Genomic DNA, 27,987 nt, shown 5'->3' with positions numbered 1-27,987 from the left:
TTTTTGCTCTTTCAAGTTCAAAATTCAGCAACCCTAATTTCATATCTTTCTTACTCATGAGAATTTCCAGTCTAGCCACAGCAGCTTTCAATTCAGTATTCTCTTTTGTAAGAGTTGTGTTCAACTGATTCCTCTTGTTCCAATCACTGTATAACTATTCATAGAGTTTTTGAATACCTTCCAGAGTATAAGGATCAGCTACCTGTTCTTCATGATTGCTGGAATTGTCAAGGTTAGAAGCAACAAAACAAACAGATTTTTGAATAGTGTTGCGTCCAGGTGTTGCAACACCGGAGTCAACACCAAGAGGATTAATCTGAAATTTTTTCTTACTCTCCAGTAAGGTAGTAAAAGATATGAGATCTGCCTGTTCAACCATTTCTTGTTCTTCTTCAGAATCATCATCACTCAGAGAAACATTCATACCTTTTCGAAGGCGATTTGCGCATTCATAAGCATAGTGGTCATATCCCTTACATTTTCTGCATTGAACATTATCAAAATTTTTGCTTGAGGACTGATTCTTACCTTCATACCTTTGACGAGGTCCTCGAGTAGCAGCAGGTTTTTGAGGTTTCTCTGACGTAGGCAGTCTAGGAAACTTTGAGGGTTGTGCACTTTTCACATCCTTCTTTTCTTTCATTACCTTGAGATAATCAGTAAATTTCTTTGAGATCAAGACAATAGAATTTTCCTCAAGATCAGAATCCTTTACTTCCTACTGAACTTCAGCAAAATCATTGTAAACATTATTAGATACTTGAAAAGCAATAGACTTACCTTTCGAGTCATCTTCGGCTTCCAACTCCATCTCATAGGTGCGAAGAGAACTAATTAACTCATCCAAACCCATTATAGATGTATCTTTGGATTCATCTATAGCACAAACCTTGGTGTAAAATCTTTTGGGAAGCGAACGAAGCACTTTGGATACAAGTCTCTCGTTCGAAATAGGATCGCCAAGAATAGATGCTTCATTTGCAAGACTCTTCAATCTTCCATTATATTCCATGATGGTCTCTGATTCCTTCATTCTCAATTTTTCAAATTTTGAAGTTATGAGACGTATCCTTGTCTTCTTGACACTTGCCGAGCCTTCACAGTGAGTTTGTAGTTTCTCCCAAGCATCCCTAGCACAAGTACAAGTACCAATTAGATTAAACATGTTCATATCAACAGAAGTGAACATAGCATTAAGAGCTTTAGCATTATAAATAGCCGTTGTATTCTCATCGGCTGTCCATTGTGATCTTGGCTTTGGTCCTGGTACATCATCATCTCTCATGGGTGGTGTCCAGCCGTCAAGAACACGCTGCCAAGCCCTGGACTCAATGGATTGGATATACATGCTCATCTTCAATTTCCAAGGGCCATAGTTTGTCCCATTCAAAATAGGTGGACGAATTGCACTTGTGTACAGAGTGTCCATAACTAACCTGTAACACAAACCAGGAACTCACTTAGTAAAGTCAAGTGGTGGCTCTGATGCCACGTGAAAGAAACGGTGTACGTGGTTGTTATGTAAAATAAGACAGTGTTGTACTTCGTGTCGTAACACCAAAGACAACACAGTGCAGCGAAAATTTAAAGCGTAAATAAAAACACAAGTAATAAATTTTTCACGAGTATAAAACTCGTGCGGGTGCCTTAGGGCTAAATATCACTAGTAAACGTAAGAGCAGTCTTACGAAACAATCCTAGTGATTTCACGAAAAGTCATTAAATACTAAATTTCTCAACACGTTGAGAAATCAAACTTGCATCCTAAACTACGACAAGATATAAAAACTATTGGATGCAACTCCCGTGGCCTAAATTGAAGAGACAGAAAAGATCTTCGAACAACACTATTTCCACAGTGTTGTCTCTGATGTCTTCAACACGAACGGCAACACGGGGACATGCAACAACGATGGTTGCAAACCTTGCTTCAGAATTCTTCAAGATCTTCACTCGAATTCTTCAGAGTATGTGCAGAGTAGTTTTCGTCTGAAGCCCCTCTCTGCTTTTGTGCGTGGAAATCTTCTTTTATAGATAATCATCCAAGCTTTGAAGATTTTCTTAGATAGAGTCCTAAAAAATATGTAACAATATTTTAGTAGGAAATAAACTCTATCAATACATGAAAATCAAATCATGATAATATCAAATTATATTTTATCAAATAATCACATTATCACAATATGATTTAAACTTTGGCAAATATATCTTTAACATATACGAGATATACATAGAATATTTACCAAATAATCTATCTTGTCTAGAAAGCAAAATCTTCTAATTTCCAATTAATTGGGGCCAAAATATACAAGGAATAAAATTTCTTTCATAAACCAAAGAGTCACTTAATTGAAATGAAGAGCTTGAATGATATTTATAGACAAAATTGAGTTAAATTGTTCATTACCCCTTCTAGGTCCAAAAGGTTGGTAATTAATCCTACAGGTCTAAAATGCAATTTAGTCCTTCAGGACTAAAAAATTCAGAATTAATCATTTAAAAATGTGATTCTCACAAATTGATATACTTAATTTATTTATATATTTTAAATATATTAAAAATATACTTATGCCCATAACGTACGATGGATTTCTCAAGTATATTAGCGTTAACTCCTCGAATTCCTGCCCGAACCAATTATCTTTTTCCAAATCAAATTCATCATTTTAACGAAAGGTCTCGAGCACTTGAATGAGAGGATTATATATATATATATATTTTAAAAAGGGTATTTGACTAGAGAGATTTGAAGGATATATATGAGTGCAATTATTTCAAATCCAAATATCATATTGTATCATCTATCAACATGAATTATCCAAATAATCAGATAGATTCAAAATCATTTCAAATTCATTGCTTCAAATTCTTTTATTTAAACTCACAATATAAGACGAAGAATATACAAAACAAAACGTGGAATCTAGACAAACATATATATAGCTAGTCTAGCTAGATATGCCAAGAAAAAAGTGAGTAGAACCCCAAAAAACACAAGAGTACGTAGGCCACAAAATTTATACTCCCAATAGAAAGCAAATATTCCGTGCATATATGTCCCAATGAAATTTAGTGATGATCAATATATTGTCTTTCAAAGCTCATAATAGACTAGGTACCCTCAAATACTTCTAATATTCTAGATTTAGGGTGTCGATATGGGCTTTCACAGAAACATCTCGACACTCTCTTACACCGTGCTTCGATCATGTCCACGAGTCATTTTCCTGGACATAAATTTATATATAAGAAAGAGTAATTTCATTTGATACTATCAGTGGGTAAATGTGACGTCCAATAAAGGAACTATGATTAAAAATCTACACGGTTAAAATTTTAAATTCAGAATTCTTTAATTTTTTTAATCGAGTTGCCCAAACTATCAAATGAATACAAAATTTTAAAAAATTAATATATAAAAAAATTTAAAATTCTTTAGCCCGGGTGACCTAACTAACACGTGGCTCCGCCACCCCCGAACTAGGGGTACACGAGTTCGAGCTTGGTCTAGTAATCCATTTCAAGCTCTATCTCGAACTTGTGTATATATCGAGTTATTAGAGCTCGAAAAACACAAAAGTCGTCTAAATTTTAGAATATAGTTCTTGAGCTCAAGCTACTCGATTACAAATAATTGAAACTCGAACTTGATCCGAAAAAATACTCAAACTCAATCAAATCAAGTTTGAGTCGAATTTCGACCGAGTTGCTCACAACCTACTTACAGTAGCTTTCACTCGTGACTTACGGGCCTAGGCCGAACTTGTAATAAATACCCTAGCTTCACCTATAACGGTTTTCTTCTAGTCAAAAAAGGAAAAACAATACATCAAAATAAAACTGATCCACACGTACGCTATAACAATTGTCAAATAAATTACCGTTGAAATATCACAATCTTGAAGAACAAAGTATATAGTTTATAAGCTGTTACAAATTAACCTAACTTTTAAGATCAAATCATGATAATGATAGCTAGTTATAAAGCAAGGTTACCCTATTAATTAAGCCACTTGAGTCTAAGACCTGATCATATTGTAAACCTTTTTATTGTCAAATCTTGATACACATATAGAAAGAAATAAGACCACACTAACTACTAGAAGTCATGTCGTTCAATTTTTCGCGGGCGGATCGGTCTTAAAATACCGGCGATTCCATCGGCGAGCCCACCAAATTCAGCAAGTCGTTCCAGTAACTCTTGTTATCCTCAATTTCTCCTAAAATTGTAGTAACCATGCTGTCTTCGTAGCATCCGGGGTTAAAAGTAACAGACACGAGATCGTTTAACGAACCCGTGTTGTAACCGTGATCCATAGAGTACGTTATGTTGTTGTCATGAAGATGAAGTGAACTCCCCGTTTTGCCCTTGATTTGCATGTAACTGCTGGCTTTTCCAAGCCCACATGCACCAGAGTTGCTCATAGAAACGACGTCGTTCGCCATCAGTATCTCGCCGTTGGGACCGACGGTCGGGACCGTAGTCGGGTTAGGGGAGAAGTTTAGGGTTGACGTCGGAGACTCGAGGAGCCCGACGGAATATGAGTTGAAGAAGCTGTTGAATGCGGCGGTGGCTTGCCAGACTTTGAGCACGTCTAAGCATGGGGGCGGAGGCGGCTGGGGTGGCGGAGCGGTGGCTCTGTGGAGGTGGAGGCTGGCCAGAAGTTTGGACTCGCGGACGAGCCTGGCTTCGGCCTCTAGCCGAGCTGTTTCCCATTGAGCCATGTGGTTGAGGTTGGCGGACTGAGCCGAGCCGTCCGGGTTGTTCTTAGGCTTGTGGGTCACGGGGTCGATTCCCATTCGAGTTAACCTTTTCTTGAGGCGGGTGTTCCAGTAGTTCTTGATCTCATTGTCGGTTCTTTTTGGTAAATGAGTCGCTATTGCTGACCACCTAAGGTTAATTCAATGAAATAATTAGTCGTTAGTCCAGGGTATACCCAGAGCGCACCGAAATCATATATATACATATCCAATGTTAATTAAGCTTGAATATTATTTCACAAAAGTTACGTACATAATACGTACATATTCTGATAACAATGATATGTATTAGTACCTGTTGCCTAAAAGAGCATGGAGTCGAATGATTGCCTTCTCTTCTTGAGTGCTGAACTTTCCCCTCTTGATATCAGGTCGTAAATAGTTAGTCCACCTCAATCTGCAACTCTTCCCACACCTTTGAAGCCCTAGAAATTAATATCACACACATATATAAATTTTCTTGATATATAAAAACTCTACTTATAAGAAATATTTTTATGTTCGATTCGATTTGTTTGCACTCCTCGATAATGATGCAAATCAAGTGCTTGCATGCATATATGTTGTACAAACACCTACCGGCTTTCGCAGGCAGAGCGCGCCAGCTCCCATGTCCATGCTGCTCGATGAAAGCAACCAACTTCTGGTCTTCGTCTCGAGTCCATGGCCCTTTCTTCACCTCCACATTCTCTTCGCGATTCGACAACTCCATGGTAGGGTTACAATTAGCAGACTGATTGACAAAAATTCCTAAGAGTATATTATCTAATTAAAGTGTGCGAGATGTAACTCGTACACAGTAAAACAAGTAATATTTTAATGTTAGAAAGTTGTGGGTTTACAATTTGGGTGTAAAAGATATGGAATGGATGTATTGTGTATATATACAAGAGTGAAGAAATTAATACGTACTTTACTACAAGTAGTACGTCTGATAATTTTTGACCTAATATTTTTATGACAGAGCCCACAACCAACTTTCTGCAAATAGAGTCATTAAATGATTGCTCAATCTCAGAGTTAATTGCTTGCATGCATTGTGTACGTGAAAGAAGGAAACATTTATGGGACTTTGAACTTCCTAACATAATACTGTCGGCTCATAAATACATACTTGTAGTTGTAGGCTAGCTTATGATCATCGATGTCAAAAATTACACGATTTTTTGGTAAATAAGAAATAGTCCCCAAGTACTACTAAAAAAATTACCCCGATCGAGGGCGACGGCTGCGAGATCATGACTATCTCTAGAAAATGTAGTTAATTTTGATTGGTTAAAAGTATTATCTAAACATACACGTACGTTCACGATTCTCGGATCTCAACTTCGTCCACGGTTTTTCAGTTTCTAGATTTTGGAGTCGAGTTAGACTTGATGTATGATGAGAGTGATTCGCCCTCCTATATATTTTAGAAAAAAATAACTTTTTTTTTGGTCTACATACTTGACATATTTTCACGAGTAATCTAAGTTCATTAAGGCTGCGTTTACTTATGTTGATAGGATTGTGAAAATGTAATTTATTATGTGATTATTAAACTAATTAGATATGATATAGAGTACTGTTATGGATAAATAATAATTTGTTTACTGTGATTAATTACGATTGTGATTAGAATTATGATTAAACAAAATTCACAATTTTGCCCTTTAAATATAATAGAAATGATTAGAAATAAGGGTATATTAGGAGTTTTCTAATTTTCTTTCCATTTATTTGGCCATAAATTATTTATCCTTAATGATATTGAGGATTAAAAATCATGCTCAAATCTAATTATTAACGAACCCTTGAGTTTAGGAATTTTTGTTAATTTTTTAAGTAAACATGGGATGAATTATTATGAATAGTCTTATCACATGATAATCACCCCAAGTAAACGTAGCCTAAGTATTCAAGTTTCTTTGTTTTTTCCACGATAAGTTTGATTTTTTTTTCTCCCTTTTTGCTTTAGTCCTATCGTACGTCGGAGTAATGTGACACCGAAAAATACTTACGTACGATGGAGTTAGAAAGCACTGGCTCGGTAGGGACATTTCAAGCTACCCTTAAGGTACTACCCCAATAGTGCATCTAACCTTGGATATATAATAATAGATATGTGGTTTATTGAAAATCAAATACAGACCCCACATGTATTAATAAATGTCATCCTTAGATACACCTTTGGATACTACTATAGCATCTCATTTTTCGACTCAACACTAGGAATTTCTTACGTTTCACCGCAATCACTAAGTTTTTTGTCACATCAACAAATTTCATTAAAATAGTCGAAAATTAAAAGTGACTGGGCTAAAATCTTATGCTTTTATATTGATGAGTAATCACAGTTTTGTAAATGAATTGAAATATACCACCAGGTCCACCTCCCATGCACGTACATTTACTAAAATGACAATCATATTAAACATTCTGTCGGAGGGATATCTAACTAATTTTCAAACAATATATGTCATAAATAAATGTATCAAATTTTCAAGTAAATTTGAGTACGTAATTTATTTTATAGTAGATGGTTATATAGTACTTGTACTACCCCTCATTTGTAATATTTAAATTTTCTTAAAAATAAATTAGAAATCAATAATCTATAAATTAAGATTTTTCTTTGAATTTGCCACAATTTCTCTATATTAAATGAATTTGCATGATCATGAGTACTGTGTACGTGGCTCATTTAATACATGTGGGTTCAAGTCCTTTGGTTACTAAAGACTGGGACCACTTTTGATTTCGAGAGGGATTTGGGGTGACGTCGAGTAGACATTTTTACGATTTAAATGGGTGAAAAGTCTCGTGGAAAGAAACAAGAATTAGATAAATAAATAAATAAGGCATATAAATATATATCATTTGCATGCATCAAATTAATGATCTAAGTATAAATTCAGGTTTAAAATTTGAATAGATATAATTTGGTGAATTGGACTCCTCAAATTGAGTGGTGTATTTATTAGCTAGGCGAAAATCATTACACATGGGGCGCCTAAAGAACTCTATTATTTTGAATGATTTATAACTTTAATTTACTTAGATTGTATAATGTCGTCAATTGAATAATTGGGGTCACTTATAAGTTATAACGTGAAAATAATGAATAAAGAAGTAAATGTGGATAAATATCTAGTGAATTCATAATTCTTGTAGGTACTTGTTGACGCGGGGAAGGAACTATTTTAATTTTGAATCTTTCTGGTACATATTTTTTAATCATTGAATTATATATGGTGGATTAAAGCAAATGATAACATCGTTTTTAGTCCATGTTAACGATTTCAATGTCATCTTTAATTACAAGGCGAGATTCGTTAGATTATAAAGGAAAAATTACGGTTTTTATCGTGTGACTCGCATGTTTTCCATTTTTGATGATATCATCTTTCAATTTATTATTTTTGTTCACTATTTTGCACTTTTTCAATTTTATTATTATTTTATCAGAGTGCTGAGGTGACGTTGAAAAAGGATGACGTTTTCGTTGCTAATGTGTGGAAGAAATTAATGTTGACATGTTCGATGTCATGTCAATATTCAGGTGAAAAAAATCTAAAAGTGAAAGGAGTTAGTGGACTTATAAGACTGTGAATTGAGTTAATTGACCGATAACATGATCAAAAAATAAAAAACGTGCAAGTTATATGACTTAAAATGTAATTTTCTCGGCTTTAAATAAATTCGGATAATCTGCTATATAAATTTTTATCTTTAATTTGTAAAAATAGTGAAAGAATATTTTTTTCCAGGCACAAACAAATTTTAAAATAATTACTTTTAATCTCTCCCGTTTAACGACTATAATATATGTATGTCAGAGGATGAACAATATAATTGGAACAATAAAATCACATCATATAAAATAAAATATATAATATATAACCAACTCAAATTTCAATTATATTTGCTCACCAAAATTTCCAAGTCTCTATCATTTTGTTATTAATTTAATTTTTTGAAAAAAAAAGAATTATAAATCCACCACCTATCATCTTTAAGTTTCATCCTTTCATATTTTAAATCAAAAATTTATTATTATTTGAATTTTGAAATCTAAACCTGCTAATTACACTAATATATAGCTTGAGCTAGCTTGAGCCTAATTGTGTTGTCCATATGAAATAACTAGCTATATGGGTTGCATTTTAAACTGAAATATTTAATTGAAAAACGGATTTGGAATTACTTTATTAATTAATTCAAGGATCTGAACCCATTGTTGTCATAAAAAATAAATAATATTCCTAAAAAAAATAAACTAATAAAAATGAGTAAAAAATTGTAAATATATAAATTTTAAAAATCAATCATATTTCTATTATTCATTTGAAATTTATGCATGCTCCAAAAAAAAAAATTTATATATGAAATATTTGACGTAATATTTACATTTATGGTTAATTTTAATTTGGGAAATGGGAGATAGGAGGGCCAGGATTTGCATTAAAATTTGAAGGGCCCTCTATTCTCTCCATTAATATTTCATTTTGTGAGTTAGATTTTACCCCAGCATTAACTATATGCGTATCCAACTTTTGATACTATTTACTGTACACATTATTTATCCAAAGTTATTGTCTCATTCAATTTTGAGTGGATTGTGTTGAAGTGATGCCAAATTTCATCAACATCATTCAATGATCATTATTTTTAATACAAAAAACATTTTTCATAATAATTTATACGTTAGACGTTATATATTCCATCTTCAATAATTATATACTGGTAGTTTTTTTTAGATAAATCTTCGATCTGACTCATAAAAAAAACATTACTTTTTATATCAGAAGTAATATTTTTTACTGTAAATATTGGACGAATCGATCCTCCATGAGACTGTTTTATTATCAACATGAATTTCTGATCAATGGTGATACATCGTGAATTATATTCGAAAACTTGACATTTGGATAAAAGGCTATTCCATAGATTAGTGTATATCTATATCTCCCCTCAAAGAAAAAAAAATATCTATATCTATATATATACACACATATATATCTGGGTGTGTGTTATAGAAACTTGGGAAGCGAGGATTCTCAATAGAGACATAAGAAATCAGAATAGACTTAGCTACTTGATTTACTCTTCTCAAGACTTTTTTACTTGGAATTATTTTAATTTCTACTCTATTTTATGTTCAGATGCTCATGCTGTCTCAAATCGGTTTCAGCTAAGAATTGAAAAAAAACTGATACTAAAATATAAAGTTACTTCATTTGAAATGACTTTTTTAGTTCCATTTGTTCGGTAAAAAAAATTATCTCAATTTTTTATAAGGAAAATTTTGGGAAATGAACTTGGTCAAACTATCTTTCTAAAAAATAACCCTCTTCGAATACACTTGAATCGAGTCGAATATGAAAAAAAAAAGTTTTTAATACTCGAATCACATACATTTGAGCTGAGGCTCGATTTTGTAGTCTGTATCGAACTCAACTCGAAAGGTTCGAATATGTTAGCGACCTATGACAATATTCTCAGTGAATCTGTGAACAGGTAACTGATATGCTACAACGTCTCAAGCAACTGTAAATTAATTAAGTAATATGTCGAATATAATGGGAGAAAAAAGCATGATGGAGCTGTGGAGCAAGTGAAATTAAATTGACGGATGCTGACTCTATTTAATTAATATGTAGTGATTTTAAGGATGAATTTATATTTCAATCAACAATTAATTTGTACATTCTGGCAGGCATGCATGCATGTTGCAAGAAAAATTATAATCATTGTCCCCAATAGACTGGACCTAAATGGACCAATATTCATTTCGTAATATATTAATAACATTCAGCTACTCCATGCATTGTGTTTATTACAAAAGGGTGAATTACAATTTTGGTCCAATAATTTGCACATTTTCCATTTTTGGTCCTGTTAAAATTACTTTTGTAATTTTAGTCTTGTAATTTGCATTTTTTTTCATTTTTGGTCCTATTAACATTAATTCGCATTTTTAGTCCTGTAAATTTCATGAATTTTTCATTTTAAGTCCTGTTAATATTGAATTTATAATTTTAGTCCTGTAACTTGCATTTTTTTTTTCATTTTTAGTCCTGTTTGCATTGAATTTTCATTTTTTTCTTGTAACTTATATATATTTTTTCTTAGTTATATTATCGATAAATTTATATTTTTAATTCCATAAATTTCATACTTTTTATAATTTATTTATAATATATTATAATTTACATATTTTAAAGCTTTTAAAATTTAAATGAATTAAATAAAAAAATTCAACTAAAATTATTCAAAACAATTTTACACTAAATACATAATATAAATAAAACTATCAATCTAATGTGAATCATGTTTTTGGGTTTAGTTTTGATATATAATATGACTAAAAATAAAAATATATGGAAGTTACAACATATGTTTTGTTGATTCATTTAAAAAAAATCATGTTTTGTTGATTCATTTAAATTTTAAAAGTTTTTAAATATGTAAATCATAATATATTATGAATAAAAATATAAAAAAATATAAATTCAACAATAATATTACTACAAATAAAAAATATATGGAACTTACAAGATAAAAAATGAAAATTATATGTAAATTGGACTAAAAATGAAAAAAAAATGCAAGTTACAGGACTAAAATTATAAATTCAGTGTTAACAAGACTTAAAATGAAAATTCATGAAAGTTACAGGATTAAAAATGCAAATTCAATGTTAATAGGACCAAAAATGAAAAAAGAATAAAATTTACAGGACTAAAATTGCAAATTTACTTTTAACAGGACTAAAAATGAAAAATATGCAAATTATAGGACCAAAAGTATACTTTTTCCATTACAAAATGATTCCGCAGCAATTCATCTTGTGAGTGACTGATATCAGTGTAGGAATCATGATGAGATGGACTAGCTAGATACCTAGTCGACCCGTTTATCGGATATGGAATGAGCTAAACGGGTATTGAATCGAACATGAGTGCAATTAATTTTTATATACCTTGGTGGGCACGGGTCCGATAACGGGTCTTATAGGACCCGACCCCTTTAATTAGGATTTCGTTTAATTCAAACTAATGTTGTTGCATAGACTTCTTACAATCATCTGTCTGGGAGTGGTGGCCACACCAAAATTTAGAGGTAATTAATATTCTTCTACATCTCTGATAGTTATATTCGTTTGAATTAGAATAACACAATCCTTTGTATTTTAATTTCCTTCATTTCTACGTACTTTTTCATTTACTAAATAAAAATTAGAGATATAAAAACAATTATAAAATTTGCATATATAGATACGGTTGAATTGAGTATGCGTTTAGATTTAAATGGGACGTTAAGACTCGATCGAAGTGCACCGAATTCATTTAAGCAACGGGTCGAGGACTGGGTCGGCTTCTTCAAAACATTTGAGTGTACGGAAGGCTCGAACTAATTGTTGGGAGATTTTATGCTACACCTGAAAAAAACACTATCGATGTATTTGTACGAGATGTTCGAACAATCATCTCACTTGAAAAAAAAATACCGAAAATTCTCACGTGTTTGTTTTCAAGTGAGATGTTCGTCTGAACTTCATGTATAAAAAATATATCGAGTGTTTTCCTCACAATATAATGTACAAGTGTAGCTAGCATAGAATCACCTCTAGTTGTTTGAAGCATGCAATCTCCTATTCGCCTGCTAAAATGATCTTACCAAGTCTGGCAAGTCATTCTTAGTCTTTTTATATTTTTTCATGCATATATACTTCCCCTTTTTTTATTTTGATATTGATATATCTAGTCTCTGACATGAGCCGGAAATATATACGCGGTCGAAATCCATTAAATTTCCTCGACTCCATTCAAAATTCATGGAAATTTTTGTTAGATGATATTTTTGGTTGGTTTTATTTTTGTGATATAGTTGGTTTATGAAAATTAATAAATATTGGATTGCAAGATTTTTGGGAAAGTTTAAAAAGATTTGTCATTTGTTTGAAATCTTGAAAATAATTTATTGAAGGTTTTTAAAGATGTGAAAATAGTAAGATGATATTTGATTGAGATATTTGTTAAAGATATGATGGATATTATGAAGATGATGGAAATCCACGAATTTGAATAGATTTATTATATCTTCGGAGATATGTGGCAAGATTTGAAACGATTTATCTTTTCCTGGATATATTGGACTTGTCTATATATTGGAGTTCTAATTCATTATTAAGATCGTTGAGTGTGGTCATTAATTAGGGCCAAAGAGAGGCCGATCAGCTTTCATGTCTAATATTTCATATTGTTTAATTTGTTTGTTGTTTCTTGTTGTTTTTATTCATTGTATATATCGGACATTCTTCAAGAGAAGAAGGTGAGTTCTCGGAAGATACGATAATTCGTGCATAAGACATATATTAAAGAGTAGTAGTTATATATGGTTATATGAGGGAAAACCGGATCAATAATTTTAAATAGCAGTTATATATGATTATACTTAACTACATTTCTTTCCTAAATGCCATCCATTCAGTCTCCTAAAGGTTCATTAAAATTATGACTTGGGAACTTTACAGTGTATATGCATGTAAGAATTCAGTCATTCAGAGAACGATATATTGATTTTTTATCCATAATAAATTTGTGCTATAAATGGCAGGCACATAAATGATACACGCAGTTTCTTGTTTGAGTACCTACAATTTAGTGGGTGAGAAATAAATATGTGCACTTAAATATTACTAGGGTATTAATCAATTTTTTTGCTTAAACTTAATTGATCACTTTTAACCACATTAATTTGCCGGAACCTATATGTCACCATGAATGGCCCCGATATATCCATGTAACAGTCGGTGTTTCAAACGTCGATATGTCCCACATCGATCGAGCCGTCGGTCTATAAAGTAGCTAGGGTTTGATGAGAGTACGTAGATAGAAATATTTTCTAGCTCGCAAATTGTGTTAACCATTTCCATAGTAAACGCACATGTTAAATAGTTTACAAAGGAGATCGATCGTTACACACTCATACCGTACCGAAATTTTCGATATCAGTGTAGGATTTAAATTTTGATATTTCGGTATACCGAAAAAATATAAAAAAAAAAGTTGATATACATAGACATGGTATCGGTATGATAACGCGTATACCGACATTTTTTTTTTAAAAATAGTTTAAAAAAATATTTAAAATGTCGGTATACACGGTATCATACCGATACCGTATCGAATTTCGGTATACCGAAATTTTCGATACCAATATCACACCGGTACCGAAATTTTCGGTGCGGTATTCGTTGAATACCACGGTATACCGTACCAACCACTCCTATAGACTATACCTAGCTATACAGTTCTGTTTGACCCCTTTTGGACTACTTGTTACGTACACCATGAATTTACATTCTATTTCTATGATATGAAATAAGAAAAATTTTAATATATAAAAGTAATAACAATTTTAAAAAAGAACAAACTCTGGGTATTAATTCACTCACATGGCTGCGGGGCAGGGACGAGCTAGATATTATAGTTCACAACATAAAGGACAACAGTGTTTTATGGGAGATTTGGGTGCAGCGAAACTTTATTTTTGAAAAATAACTCTTTTGCAGTGTAATTCGATCGAAGTTATTTTGCAAACTATCCCTTTTAATAGAAGTTAATGAGATCCTATTCCTACCATATGACTAATATCCAAATTAAATGATTCAAGGGTCCACATCTCAAGTTCTCAACACATTTGCATAATTATTATTATAGGGTTGACATTGCAAATCATAGGTTGTTAGATCTCCTATTAGAGTAAGGGTAATGCTACATGTACATGGAGGGTTACACGTTGGGTTACGCGATGCACTTAAAATTACATGATTATCCTACATGCATTTTTCAAAGATTTTTCCAAATAAAGTGCAGGGATAATCATGTAATTTCAAGTGCATCGCGTAACCCAACGTGTAACCTTTCATGTACATGTAGCATTACCCTTAGAGTAATACCCTTAAGGTTAAGGTTGAACTAAACCGTGTTAGGGAGAGTTTTTAGTAAACCTTTTTCAAATTTTTTTTAATAAAATTTTGAAAATTTCATTAAAAAATTGCTGAGAAATAATCCCTAAAAGCTCTACAAAACATTACCTAATAATAGTACCAAGTGTTTGGGAAAGAAAATCCTTCGGGACATTTCCTACACAAATAACAAATTTATATATACACGATGCATATTATTAAGAACCAATTACCATGTATCTGATGCTATCATTTGCTTTATTATTTTTTAATTAATCTATACAAAATATTATTTTCTGGTAAAATTTATTTTAAAAATCATTGTAGGGCATCCTTTACGAGGTAAGGTACTTTCGGTGTTGGTTGCTAACCGAGATACTCTTTCCTCGTCGCCCGCGGGATCTGGCGATGACAGTGAAATTGACGAGTGTCTATCTCCCTTGAGTTATTTGAATTCTTGCGATAGTAGTAATTCTCAAGAGTCTTCGGGAGGAGTCAGCGAGCGTCTTCTGGACGAGTCTGAAATTTTACGCCCATTCCAAGAATTTGAATTATCATCTAGACATATTCTTAAGATTCCAAAAAATGGGGATTCATGTCAAGAACCGCCTCCGGGATATTTTACTGTATATCTGGAGTACTTTAATTTGGTTTCTCGCTTCCTCCTCATGCCCTTTTGATAGAAATTGTAAATAGTCTTGGGGTAAGTTTAAGTCAACTAACACCAAGTGCGATTCTTCTTTTTACGTGTTTTCTACATAGAGTGAGTGAAATTAAAAAGTTCCCGACTATAGACTTATTTTATGCGCTTTTCTCGGTGCGTCGTTCCATGCCGGGTTCCTATACTTATTTTCTACCTCGGGGTGATTGTAAGTTCTTATCTCGTTGTCCATCTCCAAAAAGTGATTGGAGGAAAAAGTTTGTTTACGTTTGGGATTATAGTTGGGGCTTCCCATAATATGGAGCCCGGGCTATAGGAGAATTATTTTTAGCAAAACTCACCGTAAATTGCAACTTGAATGTCGCTCTTTAGGGCTTTTCAAAAAGATGATTGATCCGAAAAGTTTGCTTCCTGCCGGTATTTTCTTTTTTCTTCTCTTCCATGCTATTGTATTTAATTAAACGTACCATGCTCGGTGTAATTTGAGAATTTATTGTATTTATTTATGTATTATTCTCCTTGTTTTTTTTATAGGGAGAAAAATAAGTTTGGCGGAGGTCCGGGCGTGCATAGAGAAAAATGAGAAGGAAGCGTCGAAACAGCTAAGAAAAGACTCAACAAAGAAGCGAGTTATCGCTGGTTCTCAAGAGCTTCCCCGGAGGAGGAAGTCTCCCGGGCCTTCAAATCATGCTCACCGTTCTGGCCCACTATCCAAAAGATCCGATGTGCATGACAGAAAAACTGGTGGCAAAAGAAAAGATGTTGCAACTGCACCTGACATTGATGCACGCAGTAAAATTGTTGAAAATCCAAGAGACCCGAAGAAAAAACGTGACGACGAACGAGTAATTGATCTGGAAGCTCTCGAGGGTCGTCACTTGTTCGTGGAAGGAGTGAACCATAAAAATAATGCTGGATCTTTTTGGGATTTGAAAGATCCAGACATTGGTTGGAGAACGGGAGCTGACCTGATTGGAGATCATGATAGGTTGCATCTACTACCACAACCTACCGAAGTGTTGACTCGGTCTCTTGCTTCGTCCGCTTTTCAGGTATATTAATATCTTTTGTTACTCGGTATGATTTTTATGCAGTAAATAATATTCTTTATTTATGGGTGTTTGCAGATTTTATCGCTTGCCCATACTTTTTAATTTCGAGAAGAGAGGTCTCGAAATTCCGGGAAAAATTTGATGACGAGCTGGCGTCATTAAGGGGTGAGTGCAAAAGACTCGGCGAGGAAGGTGCTAAGGCCCGAGATGATTTTCTCAAGTCGCAAAAGGAGCTTGAAGAGAAATCCAAAAAGTATGATGCAATGTGCAAGGCTATGGAGCTACTTAGGGGAAAATATTCCCATGAATCGGAGACCGGTGAGACTTTTCTCAATTCGTCAATAGGCAAGAATCTCTTGCGAAGTACCGGAGAAAAAGCAATTGAAGGTTATCGAGCATCCACAGCTTTTAGAGATGAAGTGATTCAGCGAGCGATTGTTATTCATGACTAAGTTGTCGTGGATTGTCGCAAAGAACTACGGGATACTCAACTAGTTCCGGAGGAAATTATTATGATGATTCACCCTAAAATTCCGGAGCCTAGAACTGCAAGAGTTGAGGATGACTCGGATCCTCCCTTAGGAAATTTATTGGGAGGTCTGGGTGACGAGGAGATGATCGAAGCTTTGGGTTCGAACTTCTAGCTTGAATAACGACGACGGGTGCATGTCGAATCTACATGGATAGTACTCTTAGGAGCCGTGGAGCAGTTTAGTTTATTATTTCTTGCCACTTTTGGGCAATATTTTTTATTTGTTATAAATACTTTGAAGTCTTATATTTTGTTTGCTCTTTTTGAGTGCGTAAGCAGTTGGTGGAGGAGCAAAGAAAAAACAATTATTTTCCCCTTTTTTATATATATTCAATTTTGTCAGTTATCATATCTCTTTGTTTTTTGAAGTTGCTATTGCATACTTGTTTGATGAATAAAATACTAACGCTTTAATATTGGAGTACTTGGGAGGGGATCAGTCTCCCAAGATTTTGTCTCATGGGGAAGTCCTAAACCCACTTAGTACGTGGTGAGGTATCCCGGGAGTTATAATATTATTATGTCGTCCTGACCTCTTACAGCGTCATAAGTTCAAATGTCCCATGGGGCTGGCCAAGCCTTTTATTATTGGGACTTTTTTTTTATGATTGCTAGGGTCTATGACGTTTACATCGTAAGTAAGCGTTGGTATAGGAGAGGAGATATGATAAGCTTTCGACAAAATAATCTGCTTGTATAACAAAATAATCAAATTAGTTGAAAAATGTATCACAAACTTGTAATATGAAAACATAAGGAAAATATGCTAATAGCAAAAAAGGTAAATTTAGCCTATTATTGGCGAGAGTTGCAGTTTATGCATAAAACTTCTTCAGGTTGGCCACGTTCCAAGGTCTGGGAAGTATTCTTCCATCTGAATGTTGGAGGCGATATGTTCTCATCTTCACAATCTCAATTACTTTGTACGGGCATTCCCATTTTGGGTCTAATTTACCCACAGACTTCAAGATGTCGGATTTTCTCAAGACCAGGTCTCCTACTTGGAAAGATCTTGGTTTTACTCTGTCATTGTATGCTTTAGTCATACAAGCTCGATATCTCTCGGCTCGTGTCGAAGCTTCATCTCTCAGTTCATCCACCAAGTCCAATGAAATTCGGAGGGCTTGGTCATTCCCAGATGAAGTGTACTGTTTCACTCGCCATGATTGCTCTTCGATTTCGGCAGGAGCCACAGCTTCCGCTCCGTAGGCCAGGTTGAAAGGAGATTCTCCAGTTGAAGAGCGTGGAGTGGTTCGATATGCCCATAGAACACTTGGCAACTCATCCACCCATTTTTCTTTGGCATTGCCTAGGCGTGTTTTGAGGTGCTGTAGAATGGTCCGGTTGGTGACCTCGGTTTGCCCATTTGCTTGAGGATTCCCTACAGAAGTGAAGAACTGCCTGATAGAGAGTCCTTTGCACCAGTCTTTTATCTTCGTTCCAGAGAATTGAGTTCCATTGTCTGAAACCAAGGTTTGAGGAATGCCAAATCTGCATATTATATTCTTCCATAAAAAATTGATTACATCTCTCTCGGATATTTTGGCCAATGGTTCAGCTTCGATCCATTTGGTGAAATAATCCACAGCTACTATCAGAAATTTTCTTTGTCCGGTAGCAGGAGGAAAAGGACCTACCAAATCCATTCCCCATTGAGCAAAAGGTAGAGGACTTTTCAGGGGCTGTAAGATTGTAGCCGGCTGGTGATGGAAGTTAGCATGCTCTTGACATGCGTGACAATGTTTTGCTAACTCAATAGCGTCTTGCTTCATCGTTGGCCAAAAGTACCCTTGGCGCAATGCTTTCCCCGCGAGAGCTCTGCCAGCTAAGTGATTTCCACATATTCCTTCATGAATTTCACGGAGCACATAGTTTCCCTTAGCTGGCGTTAGACACTTTAGGTAAGGTGAAGAGAAACCTCTTTTGTACAGTTCTCCGTCAATGATCGTGAACCGAGCAGCTCTCACTCTAAGTTTTCGAGCTTCGACTTGGTTAGCAGGTAGTTTCTCTTGCTTTAAATAGTCGATTATTTCATCTTTCCAACTAGGCTCTTTGCTGTCAGCACAGAAGATTGTAACATCACTTCCATCAGTTTTTTCCTTGCCATAAGTTAGGAATGTAATTTTTCTATTATCAATGTTGGCCAAGGAGCTTGCTAACTTGGCAAGGCGGTCTGCTGACTCATTTTTCCCTCTAGGTATCTGCTTTATATCATAGCTGTCTAAACGCGAGAGAAGCTCGTTCACTTGAGTGAGGTATTCAAACATTTTATCTTCCTTCGCTTCATAATTTCCATTAACCTGACTGACGATAAGTTGGGAGTCACTGTGTATCGTCAGTCTTTTTGCTCCGACCGACAGGGCCAATTTAATTCCCATGATGAAAGCTTCATATTCTGCCTCATTATTCGTTGCAGGGAATAGAAATTTGACGGCATATTGAAATTTATCTCCCTGTGGGCTCTCCACAACTATACCTGCACCGCTTCCTGTAGAGGTTGATGACCCGTCGACATAAACCATCCATGTTTGGGTGGAGCTTTCTTCTTAAGTTACTGTCATTTCTACTAGAAAATCAGCCAGAATTTGTGCTTTAATCGCTGGACGCGGGCGATATTCAATTCCATATTGGCTCAGTTCAACAACCCACTTAACCATTCTTCCTGATGCTTCAGGACTCGAGATAATTTGTTTGAGAGGATGATTGGTGAGCACAATTATTGGATGAGAGTGAAAGTAAGGACGTAATTTTCTCGCTGCAATTACCAAAGCCAGTGTCAGTTTCTCGATCTTTGTATATCTTAATTCTGCTCCGTGTAAAGTTCGACTGATATAATAAACTGGTTTGTGCTCACGTCCTACTTCAGAGACCAATACTGCACTTACCGCCTCCGCAGATATTGCCAGATAAATCAACAGGGTGTCACCTTCGTTTGGTTTTACCAACAACGGCGGAGAGGTCAGATGCACTTTCAACTCGTCAAATGCTTGCTGACACTCTTCTGTCCATTGAAAACCTTTCCCACTCCTCAACATTTTGAAAAATGGTAAACCCTTGTCTGCAGATCTTGAGATAAATCGGTTGAGGGCGGCCAAACGTCCTGTCAACTCTTGGATGCCTTTTACACTCTTCGGAGGATTCATGTTTAAAATTGCTTTGATTTTTTCAGGGTTGGCCTCTATTCCTCGTTCTGGCACCATATAACCGAGAAATTTGCCTCCTCGTACACCAAAAGTGCATTTATCCGGATTAAGTTTCATCCTGTATTTTCTGAATATACTGAAACATTCCTAAAGATCTTCCAAATGATTAGATGCTTGAATACTTTTGACGAGCATGTCATCTATATAAACTTTCATGTTACGCCCGATCAAGTGTTCGAACATGGTATTTACCAAACGCTGATAGGTAGCTCCAGCATTTTTCAAACCAAACGGCATTACATCATAACAATAATCCCTCGATCAGTGATGAAACTTGATTTTTCCTGGTTTTCGGGCGCTAGGCCGATCTGATTGTATCCTTGATATGCATCAAGAAAAGTGAGCAGCTCGCATCCTGCTGTCGAATCGACTAACAAGTCAATTCGAGGGAGTGGAAACGGATCTTTGGGGCATGCTTTGTTGAGATCAGTGAAATCTATACACAAACGCCACTTTCCTCCAGGTTTCGGTACTAAAACCACATTTGCAAGACAATCTGGGTATGAAACTGGCCTGATGTACTTTGCCACTAAGAGTTTCTCTACTTCCGCGGCTATATGCCGATTTTTCTCTGGACCAAATGCTCTTTTCTTTTGCTTCACCGGTCTCATTTTCGGATCAACACGGAGGTGATGAAGCGCATATTCATGAGGTATTCCTGGCAGATGCTCATCACCCCAAGCAAACACGTCCAAATTGCGACCAAGAAAATTTTTCAACTTCTCTTCCACCTCAGGAGGTAATTCGGTCCCGATCTTTAGGGTTTTCTTGGGATCAGTTGGAATGATTGCCACATGTTTCAGTGTTTCGGTTGCTGTTATTCTCTCTATGCTCTGGGCTTCTTCATCCATCAAATGTATTTCGTTTTCACGTAAAATTTTTCCAGGTTTTGGTGCTCTTTCCTCACTAGAAACTTGTCTTTTACGATTTCCTGATGAACCCCGCAATGTCACCGCATGACATTCTCTGGCTAGACGATGGTCACCAATGGCTTCTCCTACTCCTCCTGGAGTCGGAAACTTCAGCTTCATATGATATGTCGATCCGATGGCTTGGAATATATTGAGACTTGGTCGTCCCAATATCACATTGTATGCAGATGAAGCCTTTACTACAAGGAATTTCATCATTTTAGTAGATCTTTTGGGGTAAGAACCCAAGGAAAGAGGAAGCGTTATTTCTCACAAAGCTTCAACTATTTCTCCGGAAAATCCAACTAGTGGAGTGTTGACTGGAGCTAACTGTGCATTACTAATACCCAACTTCACGAATGCATCATGAAAAATTATGTCGGCTGAACTTCCTGAATCCACTAGAATTTTTTTTACCCAAAAATTGGAGATTGTGGCTGAGATAATTAAAGCATCATTATGGGTGCCCCGAGGGTTCTCCAGATCTTTGTCACTGAATGATAATCCCTCTTGGATGGTTCCAATTTCATATATCGACAAGGATGTGGGGCTAGATAAATTGTTGGTTCCTTTTGCTGCCCGCAGAAGAGCTTTTCTTGCATTGTTCGAGTCGCCACAAGCAGGCCCCCCAGTGATTACGGCGATTACCCCTCCTGAGGGCAAATTTTTATCAGCTCGTTCATGTTGTTTCCCAGTTTCATCATGTCGCTTTTGATAGTCACGTTTTGGTTGTTCGTCCCAACGCCTGTCATCTCTCTTCTCACCGCAGGACTTGTACACAAAATTTCCCAAATGCCCGCGTTTTATGAGTTTTTCAATTTTTGCTCGCAAACTGAAGCAATCTTCTGTAGTATGGCCTTTATCTTTATGAAAATGGCAGTACTTGTCCGAACGCTGATGCTTTGGGTTATTTTGCATTGGGCGAGGGGGACGCAACAACCCTTGTTTTTCAGCCACTACCAGTATATCGGTCAGACGTGCATTGAGGGGCGTATTTTGGAGGCGGGGGCTCTGTGTTGTTCGCTTCTCGTCTCGCTTTCTAATATCTGATTTATCTTCTTCTCTCTTTCTTTTATTCAAGTAGTGTGGCTCTACAAATTCTTCAACCCGTATGTATTTCTCAGCTCTTTCCAATAATTCCTCTAAGTTTTTGGGCGGCCTTCCCGCTATTGATTCTTTGAACTTCTGATGGCGCAAGTTTTGTTGCAATATTCCGGCTAACAAATCATGGTTCACGTGTAAGACTTCGTGCACCGCATGAGTAAATCGCCGAACATAGTCCCTCAAACATTCTCCTTTTTTTTGAATGACTGTGAACAAATATACTGCTGTTTTTGGGTATTTTTTGTTAATTGAGAATTGCTGGATGAAGCAGTCAGTAAGTTGCTCCAAATTGGCAATAGATCCAGAGGGTAACTTGTTGAACCATGTGAGTGCTCTTCCTGATAATGTTGTTTGGAAAATTTTACAGTATGCAGCATCTGTGATATCATACAAATCCGCTTTCGCGTAGAATTTGTCAATATGGTCTTGGGGGTCACTCGTTCTATAGAACTCAGGTAAGCTGGGGATTTTGACTCCTTTGGTAATGCTTCAGATAATATGTCATCAGTGAAGGGGCTTCGACGTGACGGCAAAATTGCGGACATATTCTCTCCAGTTACATGTGTGCGAGATCCATCCTTCCGAGCTGGATTAGTGATCTTGTTTTCGCCAGAAATGTCATGAACTGTGTGAACACTTGCTTCACCGTCTTTCTGAGTAGTATTTTTCTTGGTCCCCCCTTGATCTTTATCATTCACTTTAGACTTATCTTTATTTGGGTCTCCGTTATTAGGGTCAAGAGATGACGAGCCTTCAGTCTGAGCCTTTTTCTTGCTGCTTTTGCTCTTGCGGGTTTCTAGGTACTGAGCAACTGCATCTTTTGCTGCGAGTGCTGCTGTGTTTTCCATTATCGCAGTCAAGTCTTCACGAGTGAGAGTAATACTCGGCGGTGCGTTTTCATTGTTAATATTTCCTTGAGACATTTTTGAAGTAATATGTGTTCTCAATGACGTAATGAACAGTTTCCCACAGACGGCGCCAAGCTGATGTAGCCAAAAATCACTTGTACTCAACACGTTGCTTCCGCAAAGTTCGGAGTATGAATAAATCCTTGTACGTTCCCTTGGAAGATCTTCAGTGGGTTGTTCCTACGTCACAAAACAAAGTCAGAGGAGCCGGGAGGGTTCCCGGCGAAGACACTCCGACGATCAAGTCAGTTATTACTCAAGGAATAATAATCGAGAGTAGAGCGATATAGTGCTAAAGAAAGTGTGTACCTTAATAATGAGGTGACTTGAGCTATTTATAGATATTCGGAGAGTTTCACGGGCTTGAGCCGCTTATGGGCTTTTGTAGAATTCAGGGCCTGCTTGAATTAAATATATAAAATATTTAAATAAGCTCGGGCCTGAAAAATATTTGGAGTGGACCTTCATAATTGGGCTCAGGCCCAGTTGAATTTTTAGGTGTAACCTATCAATAATTATGATGTAGTTTGAAAAACAATTCGATCGATAAACCAGTGAAATACATAATAATAATTATTATTATAATAATAACATAGTCAATATCTTCCAATATTTTCGATGCTGTGCTGCAATGCTTTTAATTAATTCACCTGCTCTGATGATTTCCATCACTTTCTGTGAGACAGTTCTCTCCCAGACTGGAATGCCAAAACTCAGAACGCATTTACTGATCAGTAAACGGTGAAGTGTGTGTATATATATACATATACACGACATACTTTATGTTACATAGGGAGAAATATTCCTTTTTTATGTTTTTTTATATGTTCACGCTGATATTTCAGTAAAAAAAATAAATGTAGATTTCATCGGTATTTTTTTATTTGAAAAGAAACCACAGAGTATTTCTCGTGGTATATCATAATCACAATTAGTGTTGCTACAGTGAAATATATGGCCTACAGTATTTAATGCAAGTACGGTTTGATTATCCGTCTGGCATGATAAGTTAGGCCATAAATTTGCGGTGACAAGCATCATGGTTTTGGATTCTAATTTCCATGCAAATTAAAGACGATAAATAAAAAAAGAAAGAAAATCATTTATTACTGTTGCCAGAATACTTTATATTTAATTTTCCTGTCCACTGATTGGTTGGACTTGTCCTCAAGGGCATTTAGAATGTATCACTATATTAAGTAATATTAACCAACCTTTTAATTTGTGGAGGTTAATTAGGTAGTTTTGAATTTGATATTCAACCCTCAATATTTTATCATGATTTTGATGCATCAATATTAATTAATGTTAGAGATACAATTAATATATCTTACAATAATATTTAAAACAATTATATGGTTGTGAGATTTTGTATTCAATATGTCATGATCATGAGATTATAAATAAAAATTTATGTAATCTTTTTTTATGGTGTTAGAATTTTTTTATTACTTTTGATATATAACTTCCAGAATTTTTAAAATTATATATATATACACTCGATCTGCAGGCACCTGAGATTATATGTTTATGTGTTTTACTCATAAAAAGTCATGAGAAAAATATCAAAAAGGCTATTGAAAAACGATCATATACCTAGGTATCCGAATTTGAGTTTAGATCATATCATGAATTATGCTTTTGTTTAGAATTCTAGTCTTTTTATGATAAAATTTAGACGTGACGTCAAACATATATATATATTAGCATCTCTCAATGCCATGCACACAAGTATTTTTTTACATAACGTCAGTATTTTTGAACATCACGTCCATATTACTACGAGGACAAAAGAATTTCATCACAAAATAATTATAAATTGGTGGTTTCTTAAAGCGACAAGTTGTCCATGTTTCTTTCTTCCCTTCTTATTTTTTAGGTAAAGATGGCGAAGTTTCGATGATGTATAAATTCGAGGTGCACAAGTCATGTCAAGTTTTTAAAGCCACGATGCTTTATGTAACTTCCCTCTGCCATGCAATAAGTAATACCATAAATCCACTCATCGACATATATCTCTGCAGATTTCCTTCGAATAGAAACTTGCAAACTAAATGTTTATAATCAGTTAATATTGGGTATATATATATATATTTCATATATATAATATAATTTTCAATTTTAGTGCTAGATTTGAAATTAATTCCTGATCCATGCATGGATGATTGATTTATACGTAAAGCTTGAAAGTATTTATAATAATTACTAATTTATGTTAAGGAGTTGTGGTTTTTTTGGTTATATATATATATATATATATATATATATATATATATATATATATATATATATGATTATATGCATGATGCAACCGTGATTTATCTAGTCCTTGAGTTCGTGTCAGAGTACCATATATTTACCATGTACTCTTCTAGGCGTAATATTTCACCCCATTTTAAGAACGAATAGATAGGGTTTTAGTAATGGTATGTGTCTATATATATATATAAATGATGGGATGATGATATATACAAAGAAACCATGAAACATATGCTAAACAGCTTAATTAATATATATATATATATATATATATATATATATGAATTGGCGAGGTTTAATATTTTTAAACGTCCATGTATTAGGTCAGGTTGAATGACTCCTAAAATTAGCATTGAAGACAAATTATGTTAATTAATTAGGTGGCTGAGATTTTATGCATCGCTCATTGCATGCGAGAATGCATGTGATGTGTATTTTATGTAGCACTCGTGGTTCAGCAAATCATTCCTAGCAAGAGAACAAAACAAATATATATCCAGTGATTTTGTAGCATATGACCGCATCACAAAATCCTAGCAGAGATGAAAAATATGTGTCTTTTACGTGTTGTAGGATACGGAAAAAAAAAAAATTTTGGTTAAGTAGATTGTCTAATTTTGTGTTTAATTGGTCCATTCAATTTTCAATTTTCAAATTTTGGTTTTGATATATATATATACCAACTTTAAATTTTTGACTATTTTGATTCAACAGTTGTCGTGACATTGGATATGTTTTCAGATTCTGATGTCACATCGGCATTTTTTTTTTTTTTTTGGCTAAATATGAGTTAAAAAGCCAAGGAAAATCAAAGTTAACACACCAAACTTGTGGATCAAAACCCAAAAAATTAAAGGAAAATTTAACTAAACAAAAAAAATTATTTTCCCTGTATATCGAATCAGATCTTGCAGGTAAAAGAAAAAATCTCCCACCTATAAGCTAAGAATGAACACTTTACTCATAACATCAATAATAAATACCCAAGTATAGTATAGGAAAGTAAATGTAAATTTTCTACATCGTACGTTTACTGTTCTAATTCTAGTTTTTGCGGCAACATTTTCGATATTTTAACTTGCACGTTGTATATTCACCTTGCTTTATAATTTGCATGCATTAATCAAACATGCAAAATTATAAGTTGTAACTCGACATACATCATATAATATTAAATAGCAGGGACCCATATATACCATACGATTTTAGATTTAAATTAAGCCAATTCCAATCCGTGGGATGGGATTAAATCTCAGGATCCCACAACTGAAAAGAGTCGCTGAATGTAGGCATAAATACACGTACGGACTTAGTGTAGGCATGGGATCGGACACCCATTAATACCCTTCCCTCGGGACTGAATGCTTGATAGATACTTTAGCATGGAGTCATTAAATCTTTGTTTAATTAATTTAATAATGAACTGGACCACGAATGTTTGTTTTTTTTGAAAATAAATTTTAATTTTCAATTAAAGATAATTGGAGAATAATCTTGGTCAAATTTTATATTTGAAAATACCGTACGGAAATGATTGATTTTTTTTTTATTTAAAAAAGCACACTTTTTCACTAATTTTAAGGCTAATAGCGTTGAAAAAGCTGCGTGCATGAAATTTCTTAAATATTGTTAAGATCGAGGAGAGTGTTCATTATGAATCATGCAAATTGGATAGTGATGAGTATAAGTATATTTTTTATAAATTGAGTAGGTCAATTTGCGAAGTCCGCATTTTTAAGGACTAATTTCTAATTTTGGAGTCCTGGGTGACTAATTTGCATATTTTAGACCTTAGCAAGGTTAATTATCAATTTTTGACATTGTGGGCTTAATGTGCAATTTAGCTCTATCTCATCTATAAATACCACTCAAATTCTTCATTTTGAGGTAAGTGACTCTTTGGCTTACAAAAGCTCTCTGCTCTCTTGTTTTGTGTGGAGGTGATCGCTGACTTGAGCATCGGAGGGTTTTCGCCGGATAACGTGTGTTCGTGAATCAGGTGACAGCGCAAAAAGAGGACGTACGACTTTTTCAGGTGACCAAAGGAGTAGGAGATCAGAAGATCGTTCCCTTCTGCAGGTGACCGAGGAAGCAGGAGACCAGGAGGACGTACGACTTCCTATTTTATTTGCTGATTAGGGACATAATTATTTCGCCCGCATCAGATAGGAAAAGCACAAGTGGTTCTTGTCAATTTCTTGGTGACATTCTAGTCTTCTGGTTCAGTAAAAATCATACATCCATTGCTACATCTACTGCAGAAGCTGAATAACTCGCTAGTACTAGAAGCTGCTTGTCTCAAATTTTATGGATTCAACAACAATTGCGAGACTATGGAATTGCTGCTATGGAATCACCTATATTTTGTGACAACACAAGTGCTAATATGCTATAGTTATCATGTAGAATTTAGTACAACACTCCAAAATCAAGAACATAGACATCAGACACCATTTTTAAAGAGCATGTGATGAAGAAATATGTTCGTTTATAATATGTGCATGTCTACTGACCAATAGGCTGCGGATTTTCAGAAAACCACTATTAGAGGCTAAGTTTTCGTATTTTTGCAATATTTTAGGAATTATCGATTTATCTTAAATCCTTTGAAAGGGGGAATTATGTGTCTTTTTGGAAATAC

The 27,987-nt window shown here is 34.9% G+C and overlaps 1 protein-coding gene across 1 annotated transcript; it reads right to left on the bottom strand.

Annotated features, from left to right (window-relative positions):
* Positions 1-4,085: 4,085 nt before the first annotated feature.
* On the bottom strand, positions 4,086-5,561 carry LOC140871832 (transcription factor MYB106-like). The gene is made up of 3 exons (XM_073274569.1): positions 5,341-5,561; positions 5,057-5,186; positions 4,086-4,891 (listed from the first exon to the last, which is right to left on the bottom strand). The coding sequence occupies exons 1-3, from the start codon at positions 5,471-5,473 to the stop codon at positions 4,141-4,143; spliced, it is 1,014 nt and encodes a 337-aa protein (XP_073130670.1). The 5' UTR covers positions 5,474-5,561; the 3' UTR covers positions 4,086-4,140.
* Between the last annotated feature and the right edge of the window lie 22,426 nt (positions 5,562-27,987).

This window comes from Henckelia pumila, unplaced genomic scaffold, assembly GCF_033568475.1.
Source record: "Henckelia pumila isolate YLH828 unplaced genomic scaffold, ASM3356847v2 CTG_461:::fragment_3, whole genome shotgun sequence".
Lineage (NCBI taxonomy): Eukaryota > Viridiplantae > Streptophyta > Magnoliopsida > Lamiales > Gesneriaceae > Henckelia > Henckelia pumila.
This window is presented reverse-complemented; position numbering and strand designations above follow the sequence as displayed.

Bases quoted from the DNA above. Each gene is read 5' to 3' on its own strand.
- LOC140871832 (XM_073274569.1), bottom strand. From the start codon at position 5,473: ATGGAGTTGTCGAATCGCGAAGAGAATGTGGAGGTGAAGAAAGGGCCA. The intron at 5,187-5,340 runs GTAGGTGTTTGT...ATTAATTTCTAG, and splicing joins CGCTCTGCCTGCGAAAGCCG to GGCTTCAAAGGTGTGGGAAG. The intron at 4,892-5,056 runs GTACTAATACAT...AATTAACCTTAG, and splicing joins CATGCTCTTTTAGGCAACAG to GTGGTCAGCAATAGCGACTC.